The sequence below is a fragment of the Rhincodon typus genome, chromosome 23 (assembly GCF_021869965.1).
Source record: "Rhincodon typus isolate 14 chromosome 23, sRhiTyp1.1, whole genome shotgun sequence".
In the NCBI taxonomy this organism is placed as follows: domain Eukaryota; kingdom Metazoa; phylum Chordata; class Chondrichthyes; order Orectolobiformes; family Rhincodontidae; genus Rhincodon; species Rhincodon typus.
In genome coordinates, this window is record NC_063354.1 from 33,628,786 (window position 1) to 33,653,689 (window position 24,904).

Consider the following 24,904-nt stretch of genomic DNA (forward strand, 5'->3'; position numbering starts at 1 on the left):
CCTGCTCCTCTGATGCTGCTTGGCCTGCTGTGTTCATCCAGCTGTACACCTTGTTATCTCAGATCCTCCAGCATCTGCAGTTCCTATTATCTTGTCTTAAATAATACTTGGTGCACCGAGGCTCACTGCATATCAAAGAAAATGTCATATGTATATTAGTAGCAACATAGCCAGATAGTCTGGTGAAATTCTCCATAAATAGATAATTTTGCTGACGGGGAAAGAAGTCATATATTTAATTGAAAATCAGTGGACAGAAAATAACTAACAACATTCATGGAGCAATTTTCACTCAGTGTCTCAATTTCTTTGTTCGATAGAAAATTAAACACTGATTTTGTCCGATCGAACCCAGACTGTGCAAAACAGCAGTGACATATGATCAGTAAATCTTCATTTATTGTCACTTGAAAGATGGTAGGATTTGGACTATGGCAAAACACTGAACAAAAATTGACAAAATGAAAGGGCTGTTAGAAAATCATTTCTAGTGCATTTATCTGTTTTAAGCATTTTATTTTTAAGAGTTTGGTAAGGTCATCCTTTAGGACTAACATGTATTTTGGAATTATGCGCTCCCTTGAAGCTGTTAAAGTGACAGGCTGAAAATTGCCTGATTAACTACCAAGGTCATATGATTGAATTCAATAAGTTATTGTTATCAGAACACTCCAAGATTTGTTCAAGATAATTACCAACCTGAAGCTGTGTGGTTCCTCTTTTGTCTCATTTACTAATTGTTAACAATAAGGTTACAAGGGAAGAAAAAGAATCACGTTACACTTTGATTTGTTTATAAACACAGGAGTTAAATGCCTTCATTTGAAAACAGTTTTACATGAGTATTAACTGTTTTTATAGCACAGTTGAAAACATGTGATCTTCAGCTGAATATTTTGATGAGATGGGATGTAGGACAATGTACACATACTAAATGAGTCACTTAGCATGCATCTGCAGAAATGCTATTGAGAAACATATGATCATAAGATTGTAAGAAATCAAAGCAGGGTTAGCGCACTTGGCTCATCAAAGCCTGCTCAGCTGCTTGTTGAGCATTGCAGCTGATCCGAGTGTGATCTGAACATCCTTTGCTTGTCAAACCTCCACGTAACCTTTGACTCACTTATAAATCAAATATCTGTCTCACTCAGCCCTGAGTAAAGTCAACAATCAGGCCTCTGTTAATCATGTATTAATTACCTGCATATTGAAGATAAACAGGTGAAGGGCATTGTTTAAAGTTTCTGGAGTATTTACAGCGCTCTTGTGGTCCAGTGGTAGTATCCCAACGTCTGAGCTAGGAGGTCCTGGGTTCAAGTCCCACCTGCTCGGGAGGTGTGTAATAACATCTCTGAACAGATTGATTAGAAAATTTCTATCTGGAGCACTTGTAAAGAGAGACTGCTGTGGACACTTGGTTGGTCGACAGGAGACAGGAATATCTAATATTACTTTCTCTAAATAAATCAACTATCAAGAAATGGGTTTGTATCTAGCTTTGTACCCCACCATCTGGTTTGGGATCTATTTATCAGCCTTCACTGCTGTCTTTGGAACAGAATTGCAAAGTCTAATGACCCTCTCAGAGAAGAAACATATTAATAGTACAGGAAGCCTCACAACCACATTTAAGATGTTCCAGTAATTCTTAGCCCCTTGAGTCTGTCCCACTATTCCACTAGATCATACTGATCTGTAACTCAACCCCCAGTTGCCCACTTTTGACCTGCATTCTTGATGACCTAAACCAATGATGATCTATTAATCTCAGTCTTGGACACTTCCATTGAGCCAATATCCCCAGACATTTGATGTGTCTTAAATTTTACGTGGAAAAGTACTTCCAGATTTGACTCCTGAATGACCTTACTCCAGTTTTAAGACGAGACACGCCAGTTTTGGATTGTCTCACGAGAGCAAATTGATTTTCTTTATCTACTCTAAGTCCATTCAACCAACAATTAAAAGGCTGTAATGTGTGAGAGAGCTGGTAACAGACGGTATTGATGCAATGTCACATAGTCCTCTTTGGATGAAGCAAGGAGTATGGAGATAAATAGTAGCCTGGTACAACACCAGCTAATCCCCATCACAACCGTCTCCCCTCTATGCTGAGCAGCTGCACTGCCACACATCAATAGGTCATCTGGATCAGGACATGTCTGCAGGAATTTCTCAGGGTAGTGTTCTAGGCCCAAATATCTTCAGCTGCTTCATCAGTGACCTTCCTTTCATCATAAGGTCTGAAGTGGTGATGTTTAGTCATGATTATACATTATTCAGCATCATTCACAATTTCCCAGATACAAAAACAATCCGTGCCAATATGCAGCAGGACCTGGAGAGTATTGAACTTTAGACTGATAACTGGAAGTTACATTCGGACCACACAAGTACGAGGCAATGACCATCTCCAACATGAGAGAATCTAGCAGTCTTCCCTCTGATGTTCAGTGGGCTTATCAATACTGAATACTACATTCTGGGGTTTACTATTAACCAAAAACTGAACTGGACCTGCTTGTGAATACGGAGGCTGCAAAAACAGGAAACTGGGAATCTTGCTGCAAATAATCCACCTCTTAACCCCACAGCTCCTGTCCACTACCTACAAAGCACAGATCAGGTCAGGTCTCCATTTATCCAAATGTGTGTAGCTCCAACAACATTCAAGAAGCTTGACACTATCCAGGCCAAAGCATGATGTGGAGGTGTCAGTGTTGGACTGGTTTGGATAAGGTCAGAAATCACATGATACCCAGGTTATAGCCCAACAGGTTTTTTTGAACACAGAAGCTTTTGAGCATTGCCCCTTCCTCAGGTGTAATGAGAGAAGAAGTATCTAGACACAGAATTTATAAGTAAAAGATCGAAGGATTATACAACGGCTGCAAATGTATTTAATAATCCTAAAATGGCTGGCTGACTTCCTCATGTTCAATCTTTAATCAGTCCGAAAGGAGATGCAGGTTTTGATTGATTAATATGTGCATCTCTCCGAATTTCTTTCAAGTCAATGTCCTGAGATAACTAAAAGTTTTATCAATAAATACAAGAGGTGACATCTCAGGTCAGACAATACCTTTTGGTATGAGGCCTTGTTTAGAATCTGTCCATGTTTTAACCTGGGGTCAGACTGGTTTTATTTCCAAAGCAGGAATTTAGAAAATGCCCCACTGATTGGCTGTGTCCACAAATTGTGTGCTTTTTGAACAAAATAGAATGTATCTGCAAATCCAAATCTGCAAATGCAAATCCGCCCCATAGATTTGTGTGTGTGTGTGTGTGTGTGTGTAAGAGAGAGAGAGAGTTTTTAGTGTGGTGGGGTCACCTGTAGTGCAACATGAACCCAAGATCCTGGTTGAGGCCATCCTCGTGGGTACCGACCTTGGCTATCAGCCTCTGCTCGGTGACTCTGCGTTGTTCTGTATCCCGAAGTCCACCTTGGAGGACGTTTACCCAAAGATCTGATGCCAAATATCCTTGACCACTGAAGTATTCCCTCACTGGGAGAGAACATCCCTGTTTGGCGGTTGTTGCACGGTGACCATTCATCCGTTGTCATAGCATCTGCACAGTTTCGCCAGTGTATCATGCCCTGGGGCATCCTTCCCTGCAGCGTATGAGATGGACGTCGTTGGCCAAGTCATATGAATTTCTGCTGTGCAGATTGTGCGTGGTGTTCCGGTGTGTGATGGTAGTGTCCATGTTGATGACCTGACATGTCTTGCAGAGGTTGCCATGACAGGGTTGTGTGGTGTTGTGGTCGATGTTGTCCTGAAGGCTGGGTAGTTTGCTTCAAACAATGGTCTGTTCAAGGTTTGGAGGTTGTTTGAAGATGAGAAGTGGAGGCATGGGAGAGATCTTGGCGAGATGCTCATCGTCATCGATAATGTGTTGAAGGCTGTGAAGAACATGGCGTTGTTTCTCCGCTCCGGGAAAGTACTGAACGACGAAGGGTACCCTATCGGTAGTATCCAGTGTCTGTCTTCTGTAGAGGTCATTACGGTTTTTCGCTGTGGCCTATCTGAACTGGCAATCGATAAGTTGAGCATCGTATCGCAGTCATACAAGGGCATCCTTCAACACTTCTAGGTATCCATTGCTTTCCTCCTCACCTGAACAGGTCCTGTGTACACATAGGGCTTGTCCATAGGGAATGGATTTTTAACAGGTTTAGGGTAGAAGTGCAGCATTGTGAGGTTGACAGTGGGCTTGTGGTAGAGTGAGGTATTTAGGTGTCCGTCCCTGATGGAGATGCGTGTGTCCAACAATGAGACTGACTCCAAAGAGTAGTCCATGCTAAGTCTGATGGTGGGATGAAACTTGTTGATATCGCTATGTAGTCGTTTCAGTGATTCCTCAGCATGAGTCCAAAGGAAGAAAATGTCGTCAATGTATCTGGCGTTGTATGGACATCCTGCAAAGAAGCCTTGTTCAAACAAGTCCTTTGATCTTTTACTTATAAATTCTGTGTCTTGATACTTCCTCTCTCATTACAACTGAGGAAGGGTCAATGCTTCAAAAGCTTGTGTGTTCACATGAACCTGTTGGACTATAACCTGGTGTCGTGTGATTTTTGACCAGGCCAAAGCAGCCTGCTTGACTGGTACCCCATCAATCACCATCAACATTCACTCCGTACACCATTCAAGCTCGGTAGCATCAGAGTGTGCCATCAATAAGATACACTGCAACAACTCACTAACACTTCTTCGACAGCATCTTTCAAACCCTCAATCTCTACTACCCAAAAGGACAAGTGTGTCAAATGCATGTGAACATAGCCACCTGCAAGTTCCTCTACATACCACACACCATCCCAACTCGGAAATGTGTCATTGTTCCTTTTCTGTCACGGAGTCAAAATCCTGGAATTGCCTTCCTAACAACCCATGGATTTCCCTACACCATGCTTTATGGCAGCTCAGGAAGGCAGCTCACCATCACCCTTTCAAGGGCAGTTAGACGTAGACAATTAATGGTGGCCTAGCCAGTGACCCTCTCGTCTCATGAGTGAATATATGTGCTCCCTGGGAGTACAGCAAAGAGAACGTAGAGGTGGGAACATTACCCATCTGTGTAATGGGCAGGAGAGGGTTGTGGTGAAGTAAATGTAGGTCTGTTGCTACCTTTACTGCAATAGGTTAAGTGGTGAATCTATGCCTATCTCATCTTAAGAGAAGAGAGTGCTTTATTGAACTATTAAAATCACCTCCCCCAGTAAAATTGGAAGCTGATTTAAATTTGATCGCTGCAGGCCAGGTTTCTCAGAACTCTTGAAAACTGGCAGTGAAATAGAGACGGCTGCCTGCAGACAGTGCTTTTTACAGTATTTCTTGTGACCCAGGAGGAACAGGGCTGACCCTTCGACCCCTGGCGCAAACATTTTGCTCATTGCAGCCTTTTCCTCACTGTCACAATCTGTCTACCCTTCCTTCCAAATCCGTGATCTTGAACCTCCTTCCTTCTCAATCCAGTTCAACCTCTGCTTTGCTCTTTGACGAATGCACAGGTCTGTTACCCATGGTCTCTGGTTGCAGCTTTCTACTGCCAATGTCATCACCAGGCAGCCATCCGGTTGGCAAAAAGAGGTTCCTGAATTTTTGCAGTACCGAGAGCCTTGACCGTGTAAGCATGCTTGGGTGTGTAATGAACAATTGGATACAAAATAAGCTTGAAAGTAGAAGACAGAGGGTAGTGGTGGAGGGTTGCTTGTGACCAGTGGTGCTGCAAGGATCGGTGTTGGGTCCACTGCTTCTTGTCATTTACATAAACGATTTGGATGTGAATGTAGGAGGTATGGTTAGTAAGTTTTCAGATGACACCTAAATAGGTGGTGTAATGGACTGTGAAGAAGCTTATCCCAGAGTACAACAGGACCTTGATCAGATTGGCCAGTGGGCTGAGGAGTTGCAGATGGAATTTAATTTAGATAAATGTAAGATGCTGCATTTTGGTAAGGTAAACCAGGACAGGACTTGTACACTGAATGGTAGGGCCCTGGAGAGGTGTTGCCAAACAAAGAGACCTTGGGGGTTGGGGGGAGAAGGTGCATAGTTCCTTGAAAGTGAAGCCGCAGGTAGACAGGGTGGTGAAGAAGGCATCTAGCACACTTACCTTCGTTGGTTGTAACATTGAGCATAAGAGTTGGGAGGTCATGTTGCAGCTGTACAGGACATTGGTTAGGCCACTTTTAGAGCACTGAGTTCAATTCTGGTCTCCCTGCTATAGGAAAGATATTTACAAGGATGTTGCCGGGTTTGTAGGATTTGAGCTACGTGGAGAGGCTGAATAGGCTGGGGAATTTTTTCCTGAAATATTGGTGACTTATAGAGGTTTATAAAATCATGAAAGGTGTGGATAGGGTGAATTACCAATGTCTTTTTCACAGGATTAGGGAGATCCAGGCTTTAAGCCATAGGTTTAACATGAGAGGGGAAAGAATTAAAAAGAAACTCAAGGGCAACTTTTTCACACAGAGGGTGGTGTGTGAATGGAACAAGCTGCCAGAGGAAATGGTGGAGGCTGGTACAATTACAATATTTAAAAGGTTTCTGGATGGTTACATGAATAAGAAGAGTTTAGAAAGATGTGGACCAAATGCTGCCAAATTGGACTAGGTAAGTTTAGGATATCTGGTCATCACCGAAGGGTCTGTTTCCATGCTGTACATCTGTATGACTGTATAATAAAAGGCCATCAGGTCCATGGCTTCTCTTCGCTGGCCTGGAACAGCAATAAACATCCTAGCCCAGATGTTGCTGGCATTCCCCTTTCCATATCCTCCAATCTGAAAAATACTGGTCGCAACTCTGAGACCCACTTAGAATATCTGACTGTGTTCTTCATGTTTCCAACAGGTATTATCACTCTTCCTCATTCACGTTTCCTCTTGCTGTTATAGCCGGTCTCTGGGTGGAATTGTAATACTGTGGCTACAAGAGCAGGTTAGAGGATAGGAGTCCTGCAGTGAGGAACTCCCCTCCTGAGTCCCCAAAGCCTGTATACTGTACAGGGCACCAAGTCAGGCGTGTAATAAAATATTCCCCACTTGCCTGGATGAGTGCACTTCCAACCACAATCAAGAGGCCTGACACCACCCAGAATGAAACTGCCCACTTGATTAGTACCATCCACCACCTTAAACATTCACTTACATCACTGGCACACAGCAGCAGTAGTTTGTATTATTTACAAGAGACTCTGCAGTCACTCACTAAGGCTCCTTGACAACACCTTCCAAACTTGCAAACTCTACCACCGAGAAGGACAAGGGCAGCAGATGAACACCACCATCTGCAGGTCCCCCTCCAAGAAACGTTATCCTGACTTGGAATTATACCGATTTCCCTTCTCTTCACTGGCTCAAAATCTTGAGACTCTATTCCTTACAGCACTGTGGGTGTACCTAACCTACACCCCAAGTACTACAGCAATTCAAGAACCCACCTGATTACCACATTCTCCAGGGCATTTAGGGATGGACAATAAATTCTGGCCTGGCAATAATAAGAGCTGACCTTCCTTTAACAAAACGGTGTTCTCTGTGATTATTCTGTGCCCTCTCAGCTGATTGTTTAAATCATTTCTGAGAGACAGAATAAACCATTTTCTCAATGCTGAAGTCAGGCTGACTAACCTATATAAATTTGGCTTATCCTTCACATTTCTTTTTAAACAATAGTACAATGTTTGCAGGTATGCTGTCCTATGATACCTCGTCTGTACCTAGAGAGGATTGGAAAATGATCCTTAGAGTATCTGTTGTTTCCTTCCCTGCTTTTCTTGAACAGCCTGGAATTCAATCCATCTGCCCCAGCAATTCATCCACTTTCAAAGATGTTATCTCCTCCGGTACTTCAGTGCTTATGTTTATTGTATCTAATATTTCACCCTCCTCCTCCTCCTCTTTAACTGGTTATTTCCATTTCTACACACCATCCCTTGCTTTTGTGAAGGCAGAGACAAAGTTCTCATTATGAACCCCTCCCACATCTTCTGCATCCACATACAAGTTAGACTGTATGTCTCCGATAGGACACACACACTTCTTAGTCATCCACTTGCTCTTAGCGTTCTGACAAAGCACCACTGCGTTTTCCTCAATTTTACCCACCTAAACTTTTTGATATCGTCTCTTTGTTTTCCTATTTTTCTTCTTCACCCTTGTACCTTCTATGGTATAAGGTAGTGGGTGACTGGGGCTTGCAGCGAGTAAGGTCACAGCAGCAGAGTTTTGGATTACCTCCAGCTTATGGGGGGTGGGAGATGGGAGGCTGTAGGTGCATTAGAATAGTGCCATCCAAAAGTAACAGAGGGATGGGTGAGAGTTTCATGGCAGATGACCTGGAGCAAGTGTGGAGATGGGAATGTGGTGGTGGTAGAAGTAAGGATTTTTAAGGTGGAGTTTGTACGTGGCCAAATGCACATTGTTGAGGGGTGCAAATAGCAGGCCAAAGTGGTGGACAGTCTGATTCAGTCTCAGATAGCTGCATATCAGAATCCATCATGAGGGTTAAAGAGGGTAGTTTTGACTTTTCCCAGCATTTAGCTGGAAGAACATTCTGACCATCCAAGATTGAGCTTTAGACAAGTTTGACAAAAATATTTGAGCATCATTTGATGGGCCCTTCACTGGCAGTTATGTAAAACAGAGCCTGGATTTTTGCTTTAATTTGTTTTCTTTACCTTATTCTGCTTGAAGATTACTTTGAGTGAATGTGTCCTTGTATGTTTGTAACCGTAGATCATTGGTTGCCAAGTTAAGCGAGAACCCGAAGGCTCCACTGAGCGTTACGCTCGTTGGATCAATAACCTGACACAGGAGCAACTAGTAACACAGGTGGGAAAGGTTTCCATTTTCTTACATTGATAAAACACGTTACTTTCCCCGTTAGCATGCAGGAGTCTGGAAATGGTTGTTACAAGATCATGTCAACTACAGCATGTCATTGTGCTTGTCAATGCCAAGATATGGCTGAAGTAATCTTTTTCAGGATGTTGGTTTCTAAGAGCTGGCTGTTCGCTTTGAGGATAAATCCAGGTGACTTGTTTAAATCACTACAGCCTCATTACTGTAGTGTAAGTGGTGTATAACCAATTCTGTTTTGTGAAATTTCATCCTTCTTTCTGTCATGGTGCCACCTTTAAGGTTTGAGGAAACTTTAATAGTTAGTAATCTAATCAAAATATTTTTGGCATTCAGTCTTCTTGCATTCTAATTCGATCTGTTAAACTGCCTGATTGAATGATCAGGATTGAGGTAGATCTGATGCAGCTTTTGTTCCAGTACCTGCTCCCCAGTATCTCCAGAACTGTCCCATTGTGTAAGTTACTGTTGCATGTCTGTAATCCCTCAGATAATGCTGGATCCCCCACCCATTTCCAAACAGGGATGACCCTCAATAGTAAGTGTTTTACTCATTAAGTTACCCTGACCTGTGGAGATTGCACACTGCACACTGTCTGGTTCCCTCTGTAAGAGTGATGCTCCCATCATTCTGTTCCAACCAATCCATAAGCAATGCAGAGATTTCACCCCACTTTCCACTAGCTAAATCATAGAATCCCTACAAATTCCTGGAAACAGGCCCTTCGGCCCAACAAGTCCATACCAACCCTCGGAGTATCCCACACAGACCCATCCCCCTATAAACCTCCTAATCTACACACCCCTGAACACTAAGGGAAATTTAGCATGGCCAATCCACCTAGCCTGCACATCTTTGGACTGTGGGAGGAAACCGGAGCACCTGGAGGAAACCCACGCAGACACAGGGAGAATGTGCAAACTCCACACAGACAGTCACCCAAGGGGTGGAATTGAACCTGGGTCCCTGGCGCTGTGAGGCAGCAGTGCTAACCACTGAGCCACTGTGCCGCCCCACGGTTGTGCATTAATTGACCATTCACTTAATGAGTGTTAATCATCTAAATGTCACTTCAAAACAGAGGGTCAGAAAGATTGAGATCCAACTTAGCTATGTCAAGTGTATGTGGTAAAATGCTGCACTCATTCGGTGATATTGAGTCTGGTTCAGCTGAGAACTGGTATCACATGTCACTGTGTCATTTTATTTGTATCACATTTTTCATAATACATCCTTAACTGTAACGGGTTTCAAAAATCATTTTGACATTGTCGAATACTATTTTGAGAGGATTTTGAAACATAGCATACTTTGATACTAGAGAATGTAATCTATCTTAGCTTCTCAATGAGACTTTCAATGTATAAACAGACATGTCTGTTGAAGCTATTATCTAGCAGGGAAGCAGTCCCCATGCAAGTGTCTCATTAGTAAGTGAAGAGTCTGCTTGTGAGGGCAAGATGCTTTAATATGTTCTTCAAACTATTCATATCTTCTGCCAAAAAAGTAAGATTACGTGAAGCAAGGGAGGCAGTCCTGTTGCGCAAGCAGATATATTGTTCACAGCAGGGAGATAATCAGCTTTAGTTACTGTTAAACAGGTCACTTGGCAGGACATGTTCTCAGTGTGGAGGCAGTTCCATCTCGAGATTGAGTTTGGAAGGAAATACTGTCTGCTTCATTATTGTGTGTTGACCTGATAGAACGGAATGGCCAGACACTGATGAACTAAACCAACTTGCTTTTATAAGGAAAGGAACGCGTTTTCTCTCCCTCAAATTGGTTGCTGCAGGAGAACTCTTGGCAAAGAATTGGCTGCTTTTTTAAATTCATTCACAGGATGTGGGTATCTCTGGCTAAGCCAACATTTACTGCTCATCCCTAATTGTTAAGAGTCAATCACATAACTATGGGTCTGGAGTCACATGTAGGCTAAACCAGGTAAGGATGACAGATTTCCTACCCTAAAGGACATTAGTGAAGCAGATGGGTTTTTCCTGACAATTGACAATGGATTCATGGTTATCTTTAGAACCTTAATTCCAGATTCCTGATTGAGTTCAGTTTCGACCATCTGCCATGGCGGGATTTGAACCCGGGTCCCCAGAACGTTAGCTGAGTTTCTGGATTCGTAATCTAGTGATAATACTACTAGGTCATCACCTCCCCTGAGGTTCTGAGTGAAGAGTCCATCATTTTTTACATCACAGTGAATTTTGTTTCCTTCGGAATCTAGCCTTTGACACCGTGTGGACCGGCTAGAAAGAATTGTCCAGTGATTGAGTTTGAGGGCTCAAATGTAATCCTAGTCTTTCAGATTATGATCAGTGAATGTATCTGAGAGATTAGTTAGATTGCCAATAAAAGAAAGGGTTGGTGTCATCTGTGAGGACTCATTGAATGCATTCCAACAATCTGTTTATTATTTGTGCTACACTTGTGAACACAGGAAGCTACACATTCTTGTAACAAATCACATCCAACACACTGTCAGGGAAAAGAACAAATTGCATCTAACTTGGAAACGCTGTGAAGAGATCCCATGTTTTCTTTGCTGTGCCTTGAAGTGAACTTTGCAGCTTCTATCATGTATAGTTTTGTGGATCCAGAACAGAGCTGTGCACAATGTGAATATGGAACCAGAATCTGCGGGCACTGACCTTTCATCTGAATGATCCAGATGGGCTCCTGGGATCATGAAATAGTTATAGCACAGCAGGTGGCCATTCAGCTTGTTTTTGTGCTGTCCCTCTGAGGGAGCAGTTCAATGGGAGTCATTCCCCCGCTTTCTCTGCAAAATCCTGAAAATCCTTCCTTTTCAGCTTTTGACTCAGTTTCTTTTGATTGCCTCACTTGAACCTGCCCCTCGACTCCACTCTCAGTCAATCCATTCCAGATCGTAACATTCTTTGTGCAAAAACCCATTTTCTCATGATAGCATTGCTTCTTTGGCCAATTATCTTCACTCTGTGGTCTCTGGTTCTCAATGGTTTATCAATGGGAACAGCTTATTCCAGTCTACTCAGTCATGATTCTGAATTTCTCTGTCAAATATCTCCATCAGCCTCTCTGCTCCAAGTAAAACAGTCTTTCCTAACTTCTTCAGTCTCTCTAAGGAATTGAAGTTAATGTCCTGTCCTATGTTAGTTCTTTGCTGGAAGCATTATACTATAATAGCCCAGAAATTCCAATGGGGAGATTTCTTGGGAAGATGAGGTTTCCATTGGGCAATTACCTGACATCTTAAACCCATCAAAGTAAGTCCTCTAGGCTGAGTTAGAGTCGAAGAATTCAGAGGGTTCTAAATTACTGAAGATTAGTAGTTACCTGGAAAAGTGAAGGATCAAAACCTACTGTAATTCCTGGGTAATAATTGAACTTTTCACACCTCCTCACTCCAATTCATCTAACTGTAGACCACTAATGCTTCTCGAGTTGATCTGCCCATCCTTCCAGCCCTTCACCCCTGACTTCCCAATGACCCCACTGACCCCTCCCCCAACTCCCCACTGACCTGTCCTCAAACTACCAGAGCCCTGTGACTTGACATTGATGCAACCGATGCCATCCCCAACTCGATACCACAACACCCCTAAAAACTCTGACCCCACCCTATCCTTACCCAAACCTGCCAGACCCAAACACAAACAGATCCTCCACTGCCCTACCTAATGCCCACTCTAATGACTTGCTGCCATCACCATCACCATCCCCAACCCCAAACTGATCCTGCCAGACCTGACATTATCCCCTGCCTGAGCTATAAACTGCCCTCAACCCTAGACTCAATACCCCCTCATTGATCCAACCCACCGGGCCCACCCAGCACTGCACCCCTCCTCCACTCCCCAACTCGACACTAACTGACATCTCACCCCTCCCCCGACCAAAACCCTCCCACTTCCCTCCAGCACCCACTTCCCTCCAGCAACCACCACCCCCAGCCCAACACAATCCAGCATATCATGCAAGAGTAGTGGTGTAATTTGAAGCAACCCTTTAATTATACTTTTCATGACCACTGGAATTCTGTAAGGTTTTTAAAACCAATGAAGTGCCGTGGAAGTGTAGTCACGGGTGTAATATAGGAAATGCAGCAGCCAGTTTTACACACAGCAATATCAATGTGATAATGAACAAATAACTTATTTTTATTGATTTGAAGAATAGATATTGGGCAGGACACTGAGGCTAACTCTCCAGCTCCTCTCTGAAATAATACAGTAAAATCCTTGACATTCACCAAAGCACACAGACAGCTTAACATCTCATCTGAAAGATGGCACCTCCAAAAGGGTAGCACTACCTCAGTATGGCACTAGGGTATCAATCTTGATCTTTGTGCTCAAACTCTGGACTGGAAGTTGAATGTTGAACCTCGTGACCCGATGGGAGTGTGCCGTCACCAGAGTCACAGATGATGCTGTGACGAAGGAGCAGCCCTCTGAAAGCTTGTGATTTCAAATAAACCCGTTGGACAATAAACTGGTGTTGTGTGAGTTTTGACTTTGTCCACTTCAGTCTAACACTGGCACCTCGGCATCACAGTGGATGCTAAATGTTGGTGTTTTAAACTAGAAGGTCAGATTTTGCTGTGGTGAGATTTTGCTGTTCTTCATGTGCAGGTAATATAACAACTGTAGACAGGACCCAATACCCAGTTAAAATCAAGTGTCCACAAGTTGCTGCTGGCTTGTACTGTTCCACCAATAGCTTTGTGTAAACAGCATCTTAGTGTTTGCTTCACCATGGAAATGCTTTGAATGGTGTGAAGTTCCTCTGCTTGCACAGTAGATTCCCAGTAAACTCACTACAGGAAGTTAGACTTTAGCTATTCTGGACAAAGTATCTTTTCAAATATGTGGTAGGTGTTCATTAGCGCTAGACAATTGCTCTGAAAGTGAATGATTACATGTATGAATTCTTATCCCTGCAGGATTTAACTGCATCTTTAAAAATGGAAAAGTTGAAACTTATTTTTTGATGACTTTTTTCCTCTCTCGCCCAAGGGATCTCTCCCTCTTATTAATTTCTCTGTCGGCACTTTAATTAACATTGAATTAACCTATTCTCATTGACGCTTCTTTCTCATGTATGGGGCTGTTGATGCCACCATCCCTGTCTGATAGTTTGATTGGTTAAGAAATTACTTGCCTTGTTCACACTGCTTCTTGACACCCCATTATCCTTGATGCAAGCAGGTATCTCTATCATATGTTGTACTCTACATCTTAAGTTCATTGTACTTTCAGCAAGTCAGGGGGCAAAAATGTTGGACTGACAGGTGCGGCGATAGGGTCTTTCTTCCTCCCTTCTAACCATAATGTTTTGCATCCTTTTTGGGTATTGGACGCTAGTCCCTGGTGCCATTTCCCTCTAGTATTTTGAGTATCTGGTCATTACTCATGTGCTACACTTAAAATGCGGACTGGAGCTTAGTGAACTTGGACCAGTACAACATTATACATGCACATTTCCAACAGAGGTTCCTGGATAGTGAACATGAATGGGAACTTGGCCAAATTCAACCATCCCAAACCCAGAGACACTAATACAAAAACAAAAATTGCTGCAGAAACTCAGCAGGTCTGGCAGCGTCTGTAGGAAGAAAACAGAGTTAACATTTCGAGTCCAGTGACTCTTCATCAGAGACGCTGATGCTATCTATATGTTAAATAGACTTTAAACCGTGACATTTTTAACCACAGCACTCAATCAGCAGCTTAGGTATCATTGTGACTAACAATGCGAGATTCAATTGATAGCTTTTATAATCTACTTTGGCTGGCAGAGCTTGGTGAATCATTACCTGTGGTCACATCAATGGAAATATGTTCGCTGTCAGGAAGATTTTTTTTTTACCATTGCGTTGGCCTTTCTATTGCCTGTTTTAATTCTGTCAGAAAATGTGTTGTTATGGTGGCAATATCACACTCAAAAATTTTTCTCACTCTTCTTGTACTGTCATGACACTAAAATTTAATTAATACACTACCATTGAGAATGTGCGCTGGCTAAAGTACCACTGTCAGTCCTGTACTTGCAGGGAATGTTGGGTGCCAGGGCAGTTAATAGGAGGGAATGTTGCACATTTCCAAAGAAATGCTGGAGACCACATCAATGACCTTACTTTCGTGAGAACAGAACGGGAATGCATGACACTTCTCCTCACTGTACTGACACACTCTTTTGTTGCATAAGTTTAATTTATCCTCATTGCAACTTAGTATGCAAGATATAGGCTAGATTTTTGCCTTGCCTGTCTGGGTGTTAATCTGCCTGGGATTTACATTCAGAACTCGGTCAGTTTGATCAGTGAACGCAGAAATCAATCCCAGCTTGTCTCAAGTGTTATGCTGTAGTGTTACTGTGCAAAAATGAAACTTCAAAGACTTGCCCTTAATATCCTGACATGCTACGGAAATATTTTCCACACTGGAAACTACACACACAGATTCACTGGCTGTGTCACTGCTGGCACATAAAATGACCCCTTTACCAGACTGTTTACTATGGAACGTAGGTTTCTGTTATGATCCAGTTCTGTGAAGCAGGTTGGAAAATCACAAACTCTCCTGCTTGGAGACTTAGTAAGTACATGAATCACCAGGTTCTGTATTCAGCTATGCAGATGAGGGAAATTGCAGGCTTCCTTTGAATGAGTTGAGTTTCACTGTTAACAGTTTTGAGACAACCAGCTTTGCCTCAGTTTTGGGCTAATCAAGGCAAAGATCACCCAGAATTCACATTGCTGATTGCAATCCAAAGACGTTTGCAAGTTTGGAAGATTATTTGGGTATTATTTGGCAGGGTCTGCTCACCATCCAATGTGATGCTTGTGGCTGTATAATCCATTGACACTTCAGTCCTGATTTTAATCTATCATAGATTGCACCATATAGATTAACCCACCACGTTCAATGATCCGATTTTTGTGGCCCTCTAAATCCTTTTATCTATACTTGATAGCATATCCCAAAAAGAAATGTCTTCTACCATGTAGAGGAACAAAAGTAGCAGATCCATAAGAACACCACCACCTGTGAGCTCCCCCCTAAGCGATACACCATCCAGACTTAGAACTATATTGCTATTCCTTCACTGTTGCTGGGTCAAAATCATGGATCAGCGCTGTGTCCCTACAACTCGAGAGCTGCAGAGGTTCAGGAAGGAAGCCGACCATCACCTTCCCCGTAGCAGTTAGGATGAGCAATAAATGCTGGCACATATTCACATTCGTAGTCAGCCTCGATCTTTCACCTCACAAAAATGTGTTTTACTTACCAGTCCCTCATAACAGGACATAAGGGATCAAGTATTTTGATGTGAGCTGTGTTGTAAAGATGCACAGGAATTTAGGATATGGCCACACAGCGCAAGCAAAATGACAATGTTATCAACCACTCACATCCACATCAGTGGTTCACTTTCATACTTGGTCAACCCCATCTTTGCACGGATTTGTGGGGTCATCTCTTTAGTTAATATCCTATGATAAAATACTGAGCAAAAGAAAATAAAATCTGCAAGGTGTAAGATGGGTAGATGACCCAAACCCAGTTTCAGGAATATTAGGTTAAAATATCTTAACTCACACACACACTCTTAAAGAAAAGAAGTTTGAAGACATAAAATTTCCAATGTTTACACTTCAGATTGGTGATGGAATTAATGTGGAACTTCAGTCAGGCCAGATCCAAACTACTGACATTGCAGAGTCAATAATGCAGAGAGGAGCTTGCCTCAGCTCCACGATTTTGCTGAAAGTACAACGATAAAAGTAGGAAACACTAACTCCACTCTAAGTTTAAACTTGCTGCAGCGCAAAGAATTTAATGGAATGTATATGCACAGATGGCCCAAAAGCAAAAGTATAATGAGCAAGATTGGATCAGCCACCCATTCTAGATTTTCTGAATTTCATCTCAATTGAAGTGATCCTGAATTAAGGATAATAAAATTTGTATCATATTCAGCCCACAGAATGGCTCAGCATGAAGTGAAATCAGTATCGATTGACACAACTACAAAACAAGTAAACTAAGGTTTACTCCCTTTACTCCTTTCCTTGTAGGTTTTAACCACAGGAAAAATGAATTAATCAGCACACCCTCAAATATGTTTTCACTTTGAGATCATTTAAAATGAAATGCTGTTGTTAGGGGTCAGGTTGTGAATGGAATGATTGCTCCAGATTATTTGTCACACACTGAACTACATATTGTGCATTTCGAATTGGGGCCACAGAAATTGTTATAGGTTAAATAACAGAAAATATTGGCTTAAGTATAGTTAAAATAGTTCATGCGACCTCTGTCATGCTTGGCCAGTACTGGCTGTGGATTTCTCGGAAGTTGCACATTTACCGTTGCTTATCTCCTTATACATTCACACCAGAGCTCTTCCATGAAATGACTGGTGTCATAAATTTTAACATTTGTTGTGTAGAGCACTTGATGGGATTCCAGATACTAAGTTCATGGAAACTTCAGATCCTCATCTCTTTTCTATTCCACGCCTCCTCTGTTTGTCATATTTTGTGCATCACATTCACTTAAGCACATCTCAAACCAGGCTGATCACCTACCGCCCTCCCTTGGCTAGTGAACCAGCAGTTTACCTTACTGATGTTTGCCTTGATGCCATGAGACTTCATGGGGCTCATTTGAGGACAACTCCCTCCTTGCTGTATAGTCACAGGAAGGACATTATTAATTGGAGTGGGTTCAGAAAAGATTTATCAGGATGTTGTTGGGACTGGAGAGTTTGAATTATAAGGAGAGCTGGATAGACTGGAACTGTTTTCCTTGGAGCATAGGAGGTTGAGGGGTGACATTATAAAGGTTTATAAAATCATGAGGGGCTTAGACAAGGTGAATGACAAGGGGCTTTTCCCTAGGATAGGGAGTTCAAAACTAGAGGGCATATTTTTAAGGTGACAGGAGAAAGATTTAAAAGGGACCTGAGGGGCAACTTCTTCTCACAGAGGGTGGTTTGTATGTGGAATGAACTGCCACAGGAAGTGGCAGATGCAGGTACAGTTACAACATTTAAAAGACATTTGGACAGGTACCTGAATAGGAAAAGTTTGGAGGGATATGGATCAAATGTAGGCAAGTGGACTAGTTTATTTGGGACACTTAGCATGGATGAGTTAGACTGAAGGGTTGGTTTCCGTGCTGTATGTCTATACGTATATATTATCTTCAATTCCACTTCCCTACCCATTCCCCATGTCTCTGGATTCTATGAGAAGCCACAGAACTGTCTGTTCCAACCTTAAATATATTTAATGATGGAGCATCAGCAACCATCAGGGAATTTCAGATATTCACAACCCTTTGAGGTTAGAAACTCTCTTTTTCTCAGTTCTAAATGTTTGGGTCTTTATCCTGAGGTTATGCCCCCATGATTTAAATTCCCTACCCTCTCAGCATTTACCCTGTCAAACTCCTTCAGAATCTCATATTTCTCAATGAGATCATCTCTCACTCAGTCGAGAATAAAGGCCCAAATTACTCAATGTCTCAGCATAAGACAATCCCCTCATTGCTGAGAGTAATTTAGTGAACTTCTGCTGTACCATCTCCAATGCACCTCCTTAAATATGGAGACCGGGTACTCCAGATGTGGCCTCACCAATGCTGTATGCCATTTAGCAAATCTTATTTACTCCTGCACTGCAATCTAGTCCAAGGTGTTTGAATTATGTACATTTACATTATTCACTCAGTTGAGGAACTGACCGACTGAGACAAATAAACTATAAATCATGACAAAGTCAAAACATGAATCATTAAAACAGATAAAATGAACAGTGCAATAGTTAATATAGTTTGTCTTCTATGAGACAAGGAACTGCAATTTTAGCCAAGTCAACTGTAGATCTTCTGTATAACAGTTTTCAGTGTACCTCATCCTATATTGAGCAAGATTTCTTGGAAATTTCTGAGCTGATGGAGCACCTATTTCTTTATTCATTCACATGATGAGGGGGCATCATTTATTGCCCATCCCTAATTGCCCAGAGGGCAGTTAAGAGTCAACCACATTGCTGTGGACCTGGAGTCACATATAGGCCAGACCAGGTAAGGATGGCAGTTTCCTTCCCTGAAGGACATTAGTGACCCAGATGGGTTTTTCCAACAATCGGACAATGGATTCACAGTCATCATTAGATTCTAAATTCCAGATAATTATTGAATTCAAGTTCCACCATCTGCCATGGCAGGATTGAACCCGGGTCCCCAGAATGTTATCTGGGTCTCTGGATTAACAGTCCAGCGATAATACCACGAGGTCATTGCCTCCCCATGTAAAGCACTGTCTTCATAATGGGCTCCTCTTCATAAAAGTGTTAGGACCAATGTATGACTTTAAGTTAAATTTGCATTTTATATTTTTACATTAAGAACAGGGAGACATGGGTTTTAATTTCAATGTTTTGAAGTTGTTTTTGAGGGCTTGGTGATGGAGAGTCAGCAGGCCTGTTTGCAACATTTTTCAAGAGATTTTTTAAATTTAGTGTTGAGAAAACGGGAATTAGCTGTTCAGAGCATTAAAGAAGGCAGAGTGAAAATAACTGTGCTGTAGCTTAGCAACAGGGTTCTCAGGACACAGATATTGCAGTTTGGAACTCAGACAGTCAGCCAATCGATGTGTACCAGCCAAAGAGTGCTGGAACCTGAGTTTAGAGAACTCCTGTGTTTTCTCTGAAGTTAAAGTAATAGTGGGTTTTAGATGTCGAAATGAGAGATACCAGGTGAAGAAAAGAGTATCTAGTGAATGAAATTCAATGGAAGGAAACTAGGTGCTGTTGTGCCAGTCTGAGCTAACATCTTGGTGTGCAGTTACCAGTAAGTTTTCACTGAAGTTTTGGTATTTGGAAACGGATTCCTGGAGTGAAAGGAATAGTTTGAAATTGAATCCCTTTCTGATGTCTGTAATGAACTTTCTCCAAGCTTTTCATTGAATCCCTACGTTGCAGGTACAGGCCATTTGCTCATCGAGTCTGCACCAATCCTCCAAAGAGCATCCCGCCCTATTTCTATAACACCATATCCACCTAGCCTACACATCCCCGGACATTCCGGGACAATTTAGCATGGCCAGTTCTCCTAACCTGCACATCTTTGGACTGTGGGGGGAGGGGGGAGGGGGAATCCATGCAAAGATGGGGAGAATGTGCAAACTCCACACAGACAATTGGCCTACACTGCAATTGCACCTGGGTCCCTGGCGCTGTGTTCGCAGCAGTACTAACCATTGAGACACTGTACTGCTCCTTTTTGTTTGACGCTGTATGTACTATAGTTCACCTTAATAAACACTTTATTCTTTGTACTAAAGGTACAGTGGTAACTCTTTTGCTCAGTCACTGAATTCCACATTTAAAGTTAGCATCTATCAAGCCAGGTTTCACTGAGTCACTTTCCCGGGATTAACATCAGTTGGGAATCATAACAAGAGTCTGTCCCTTAAGCAGCTTATCACTTTCTGGAGTCAAAGACCAAAACTGCCCTTGTTGAAAAGGCCCTAGTGGTGTTTTCTGGAAGGAAATTTGGGGTATTATATATTAATATTGAAGAACTGCTGCCTCATGTAGAGAGTCATGTCTCTGGACTCTGGTCCATTTACACTGCAGGCAACTAAGACACTATTGTTTCAATGTGATGATTCTGGTCTATTGTTTTCATGCTATGGATTCCCTCCCAGACTCGGGGAGGAGGTGGGTGTAGGATTTGGAGATAGAGCAGTAGGTAAACTAAGCCTTCAGCATATTAATAAAAATCCAGGCTGTTATACCAGTGCAGTACGGGTGGCAGTGCTGCACTGTTAGAGGTGGCATCTTTTGCGTGAGACATTAAACCAAGGTTACATCTGCCCTCTCAGAGGGATGTGAACGATCCCAGGGCTTTATTTCAAAGAGTAGCTTGTACTTTGGCCAATGCTTCTTTCTTGAGCAACATCTAAAAACTGATCATTATCACATTGATGTCAGTGGGCTGTAATTGGCTGCTGTTTCCTACCTTGTAGTACCCACACTTCAAACAGATTTAATTGGTGTTAAAATGGTCTGGAATATTCTCAGATTCCGAAAGGCACTATGCAAATGTGTACTTCATTTTTAACCCAGCACATTGGTTATTAGTGTTATTACCTGGATGAACCTTGGGAACCATGACTCCAGCAAGAGTGACACCTCTTCACATATCACTGCTCAAGTTGGAGCTACCATCACAACAAAGCTCCAGGATAAAAAGTGACCGTTCTTTGCTATTATTCATTATTTTCTTTTGTAAGCACAAACCTCCCCCTTGGTAAATTGATATAACATAGCAAAATATTTGGCGAGCTGTACAAATTGTACCGTAGCTTCCTGAAATATGTGTAACTTATTGAAGATTTACATTAAGAATAAATAAGGAATGAAAGCAATATAAACTATGTAAATGTTGCTGAAGGACAACATACGTTGACTACTCACTCTTGTTGCCTACACAACCCCCATCCTGACCTGTCTGAGATTTTACAGTCATATGTGACCAATTAATGGCCACTTAAGGGCATCGTCCTATTGCCACTAGTACTTTACCCGTTTCAGGGTGAACGGCAAGCCCGCACCATGTGGGAAACCTGGAACTTCAAGAGGACATCTTAGCTGAGGAGACAGAGTGCAACACCTTCAGGGGAGGTGATGTCCTGGTGGTATTATCATTGGATGATTAATCTAGAAACTCAGCTAATGTTCTGAGGACCCAGGTTTGAATCTCGCCACAGCAGATGGTGGAGTTTGAATTCAATAAAAAATATCTGGAATTAAGAACCTTCTGATGACTGTGAAACCATTGTAGATAGTCAGGAAAAACCGCTCTTGCTCACTAACATCCTTAAGGAAAGGAAATCTGCCACCCTCATCTGACCTACATGTGACCCCAGACCCACAACAATGTGGTTGACTCTCAACTGCCCTCTGAAATGGCCTAGCAAGCTACTCAGTTGTATCAGTTGCTACTAGGGGTGGGCAATAAATGCTGGCTGGCCAGTGAAATCTATGTGAATGAAAAAACCTAATGAAATTCACCCCAGCTTTTGAACAAATCCCAATGTGGAGTCTCCTCTGTATATGCTTTTATGGTTTGCCCAGGCTTATGATTAATTTACAATTTGAACTAACTTAAGGCATCTTTTTCTATCACTGACAATACCAAATCTGTTTTTACAATAGCAGCAAAAAACCACACTGCAGAGTGTTTGTCAATTTAAGCTTCCTGCTTGACGAATGCTTATCAATATAAGCTATGCCTATGGTTGAGAGTACATACTGTCTTCTATACAAGTGAATTTTTTTTTTCAAGGTTCCTCTATTGCACAATTTTGTTTTAAACATCCTAGGCAGCGGCTCAGTGTGATCTCTTCTGATATGGATAATAACATTGAGAAACAGCACACTGGCTTTCTCAGGAGGAAAGGAGCAAAGAACGCACCATCAGCCATTCCTGCTCAACAGTTTACATCAATATCTTAAATCCAAAATTGGGGGAAAAAAATCTCATTGCTTACCAGATTGAAAAATAAAGACTCATTGATTGAGCGGCCTATTACTCCATTCAAAGAATCTAGCCCTTTTGTAGACTTTACAAGTTGTCCAGAAAATTCAACCCCTATCTAACCAATGATTGTTAGTCTGGAGGCTCAATGACAGTAGTCCACAAAGGGCATGTCTGCCTGAAGGGGGTTTGAATCAATGGGATCTGCCTTGTGACACTGCCCACTACCTATCCCCTCCTCCATCCCTACCAAGACCTCCAATCCCATATTCCATCCCAAGCTAGCTACCTGCAAACCTCAAACACCAATGGACAGGTTTCCAGAAACATCCACAAACAGCGCAGAAATGGGTGATCAATTGTGGAGATAGATTGTCCACACCTACAATGATAACTTGCTTCTGGCAAAGTCAGCTGCAGACAATGTACGTGAACTTCCTCTCAGTCCTCCCATAAGTCCACCTTGACAGGACCATGCAGGAAAAAACCATCCTCTATATAAACAAAAAATCACCATTCGCCTTTCAGAGATCCACCTTTCTAGATATTCGGAATGCTACTGGAATGTAAAGATAAAGGTGAAGTTGCCACGTTCTTCCTAGACAATAGGGCTGCTCTCTCATTACAGAGAGGCAGCTAGTGGTGGTTTAACCTGAGAGTCACTATGCCTCCGGCAAGGAGCAAAGTTGAAAAGGAGAGTCCCTCATACTAACATCAACCATTGCAGGAATTGAATCCACAATGTTGACATCCCTGCATCACAAACCAGCCATCCAGCCAACTAAGCTAACCGAATATGCTGCACAGTTAGAAAGTCTTAATAAGCCATTTTCAAGAATTGATTGTTTCCATAAATCTGGCTTAGAGTTTTTTTTAAAATAGAAGATATTGTTAACCCTTTTAGAACTGCAGGAGTAAATGAACAGTTGTATCATTTTCTGGTTTGTACACATTTATGCAAGTGTCCCTGGACCCAAGCTTATAAGAACATAAGAACATAAGAACTAGGAGCAGGAGTAGGCCGTCTGGCCCTTCGAGCCTGCTCCGCCATTCAATAAGATCATGGCTGATCTTTTCGTGGACTCAGATCCACTTACCCGCCTTCTCACCGTATCCCTTAATTCCTTCATTGTTCAAAAAGTATCTACCTTTTTTTAAAAACATTTACTGAAGTAGCGTCAACTACTTCACTGGGCAAGGAATTCCATAGATTAACAACCCTCTGGGTGAAGAAATTCCTTCTCAGTTCAGTCCTAAATCTGCTCCCTCTAATCTTGAGGCTATGCCCTCTTGTCCTAGCTTCACCTGCCAGTGGAAACATCCTCTCTACTTCTATCTTATCTATTCCCTTCATAATTTTATATGTTTCTATAAGATCCCCCCTCAATCTTCTGAATTCCAATGAATTTAATCCCAATCTACTCAGTCTCTCCTCATAAGCCAACCCCCTCAACTCCGGAATCAACCTAGTGAACCTCCTTTGCACCCCCTCTAGTGCCAATACATCCCTTCTCAAGTAAAAAGAGTCAAAATATTTCTCTCCACAGATGCTGCCAGACCTGCTGAGCTTTTCCAGCAATTTCTGGGTATTTTTTGTGTTTCAAATCAGAGCTATGTTGTTTCCAGCTTGAAAAATTCTTTGTTTATAATTGTTTCCTTTTAAATATCTGCAGTAAACACAGTCGGAACACTTGGGCCTAGTCTCTGTTCAATCTCATCAGGCCTTTATAACACCCCATTTTTCACTAACTACTGGATTCAGGACAACGTAACTATTGTAAGTGGTGACTTGTGACTTCTTGGTAGCTTCACGGCTCTGTGAGAGCATTATATTCCTGGATTTCAGGCTTCAGTGATGATCAGTTGGAAACTTAATTTCATAATACATCAGGAATACTTTTGTCAGTGAGAAAATACTCCATGAAATTAAAAATAAGTTTTTTTTAAAGTTCATGTTATTTATTGTCTCAGCTTGAGAGGGATTTTTCAAAGAATGCGAGCATTGTTGCATGGAAATTATTTTCTATGTTCAGTATTTATTCCATTCCACCCCCCTCCTTGGCCTGACAAAATTGCACAGCTTCTGATTCATTTCCAAGATGTTAATTATGGCCAACAACAATACTTAAACATTCCAGCACCTCTAACAACCAGGGGTTTAATTGGTTTAATCATGCAGTACTTACTTTTGCCCTAGTTTTGACACTTCTTCTGGCCTCGCATCCAGGAGGTACTAACTCATACTGGACACAAACAGACACGCACACACAGACAGACACACACAGATACAGGCACGCACACACAGACAGACACACACAGATACAGGCACGCACACACAGACAGACACGCACAGATACAGGCACGCACACACAGACAGACACGCACAGATACAGGCACACACAGACACAGGCACGCGCACACAGACACAGGCTCGCACACACAGACAGTCACACACAGACACAGACACGCACACACAGA

The 24,904-nt window shown here is 42.2% G+C and overlaps 1 protein-coding gene across 5 annotated transcripts in view; it reads left to right on the top strand.

The window, feature by feature from the left end:
• LOC109935846 (UDP-GlcNAc:betaGal beta-1,3-N-acetylglucosaminyltransferase-like protein 1) overlaps positions 1–24,904 on the top strand; it is an 87,591-nt gene that overhangs the window by 56,687 nt on the left and 6,000 nt on the right. For 4 of the 5 annotated variants that reach the window (XM_048610879.1, XM_048610880.1, XM_048610881.1 and 1 more), the window contains exon 6: positions 8,753–8,848. In XM_048610879.1, the coding sequence (XP_048466836.1) occupies positions 8,753–8,848 (96 nt within the window). Of the gene's footprint in view, positions 1–8,752; positions 8,849–24,099; positions 24,160–24,904 lie in introns of those variants that run through there. The other variant, XM_048610882.1, reaches the window with a different exon arrangement.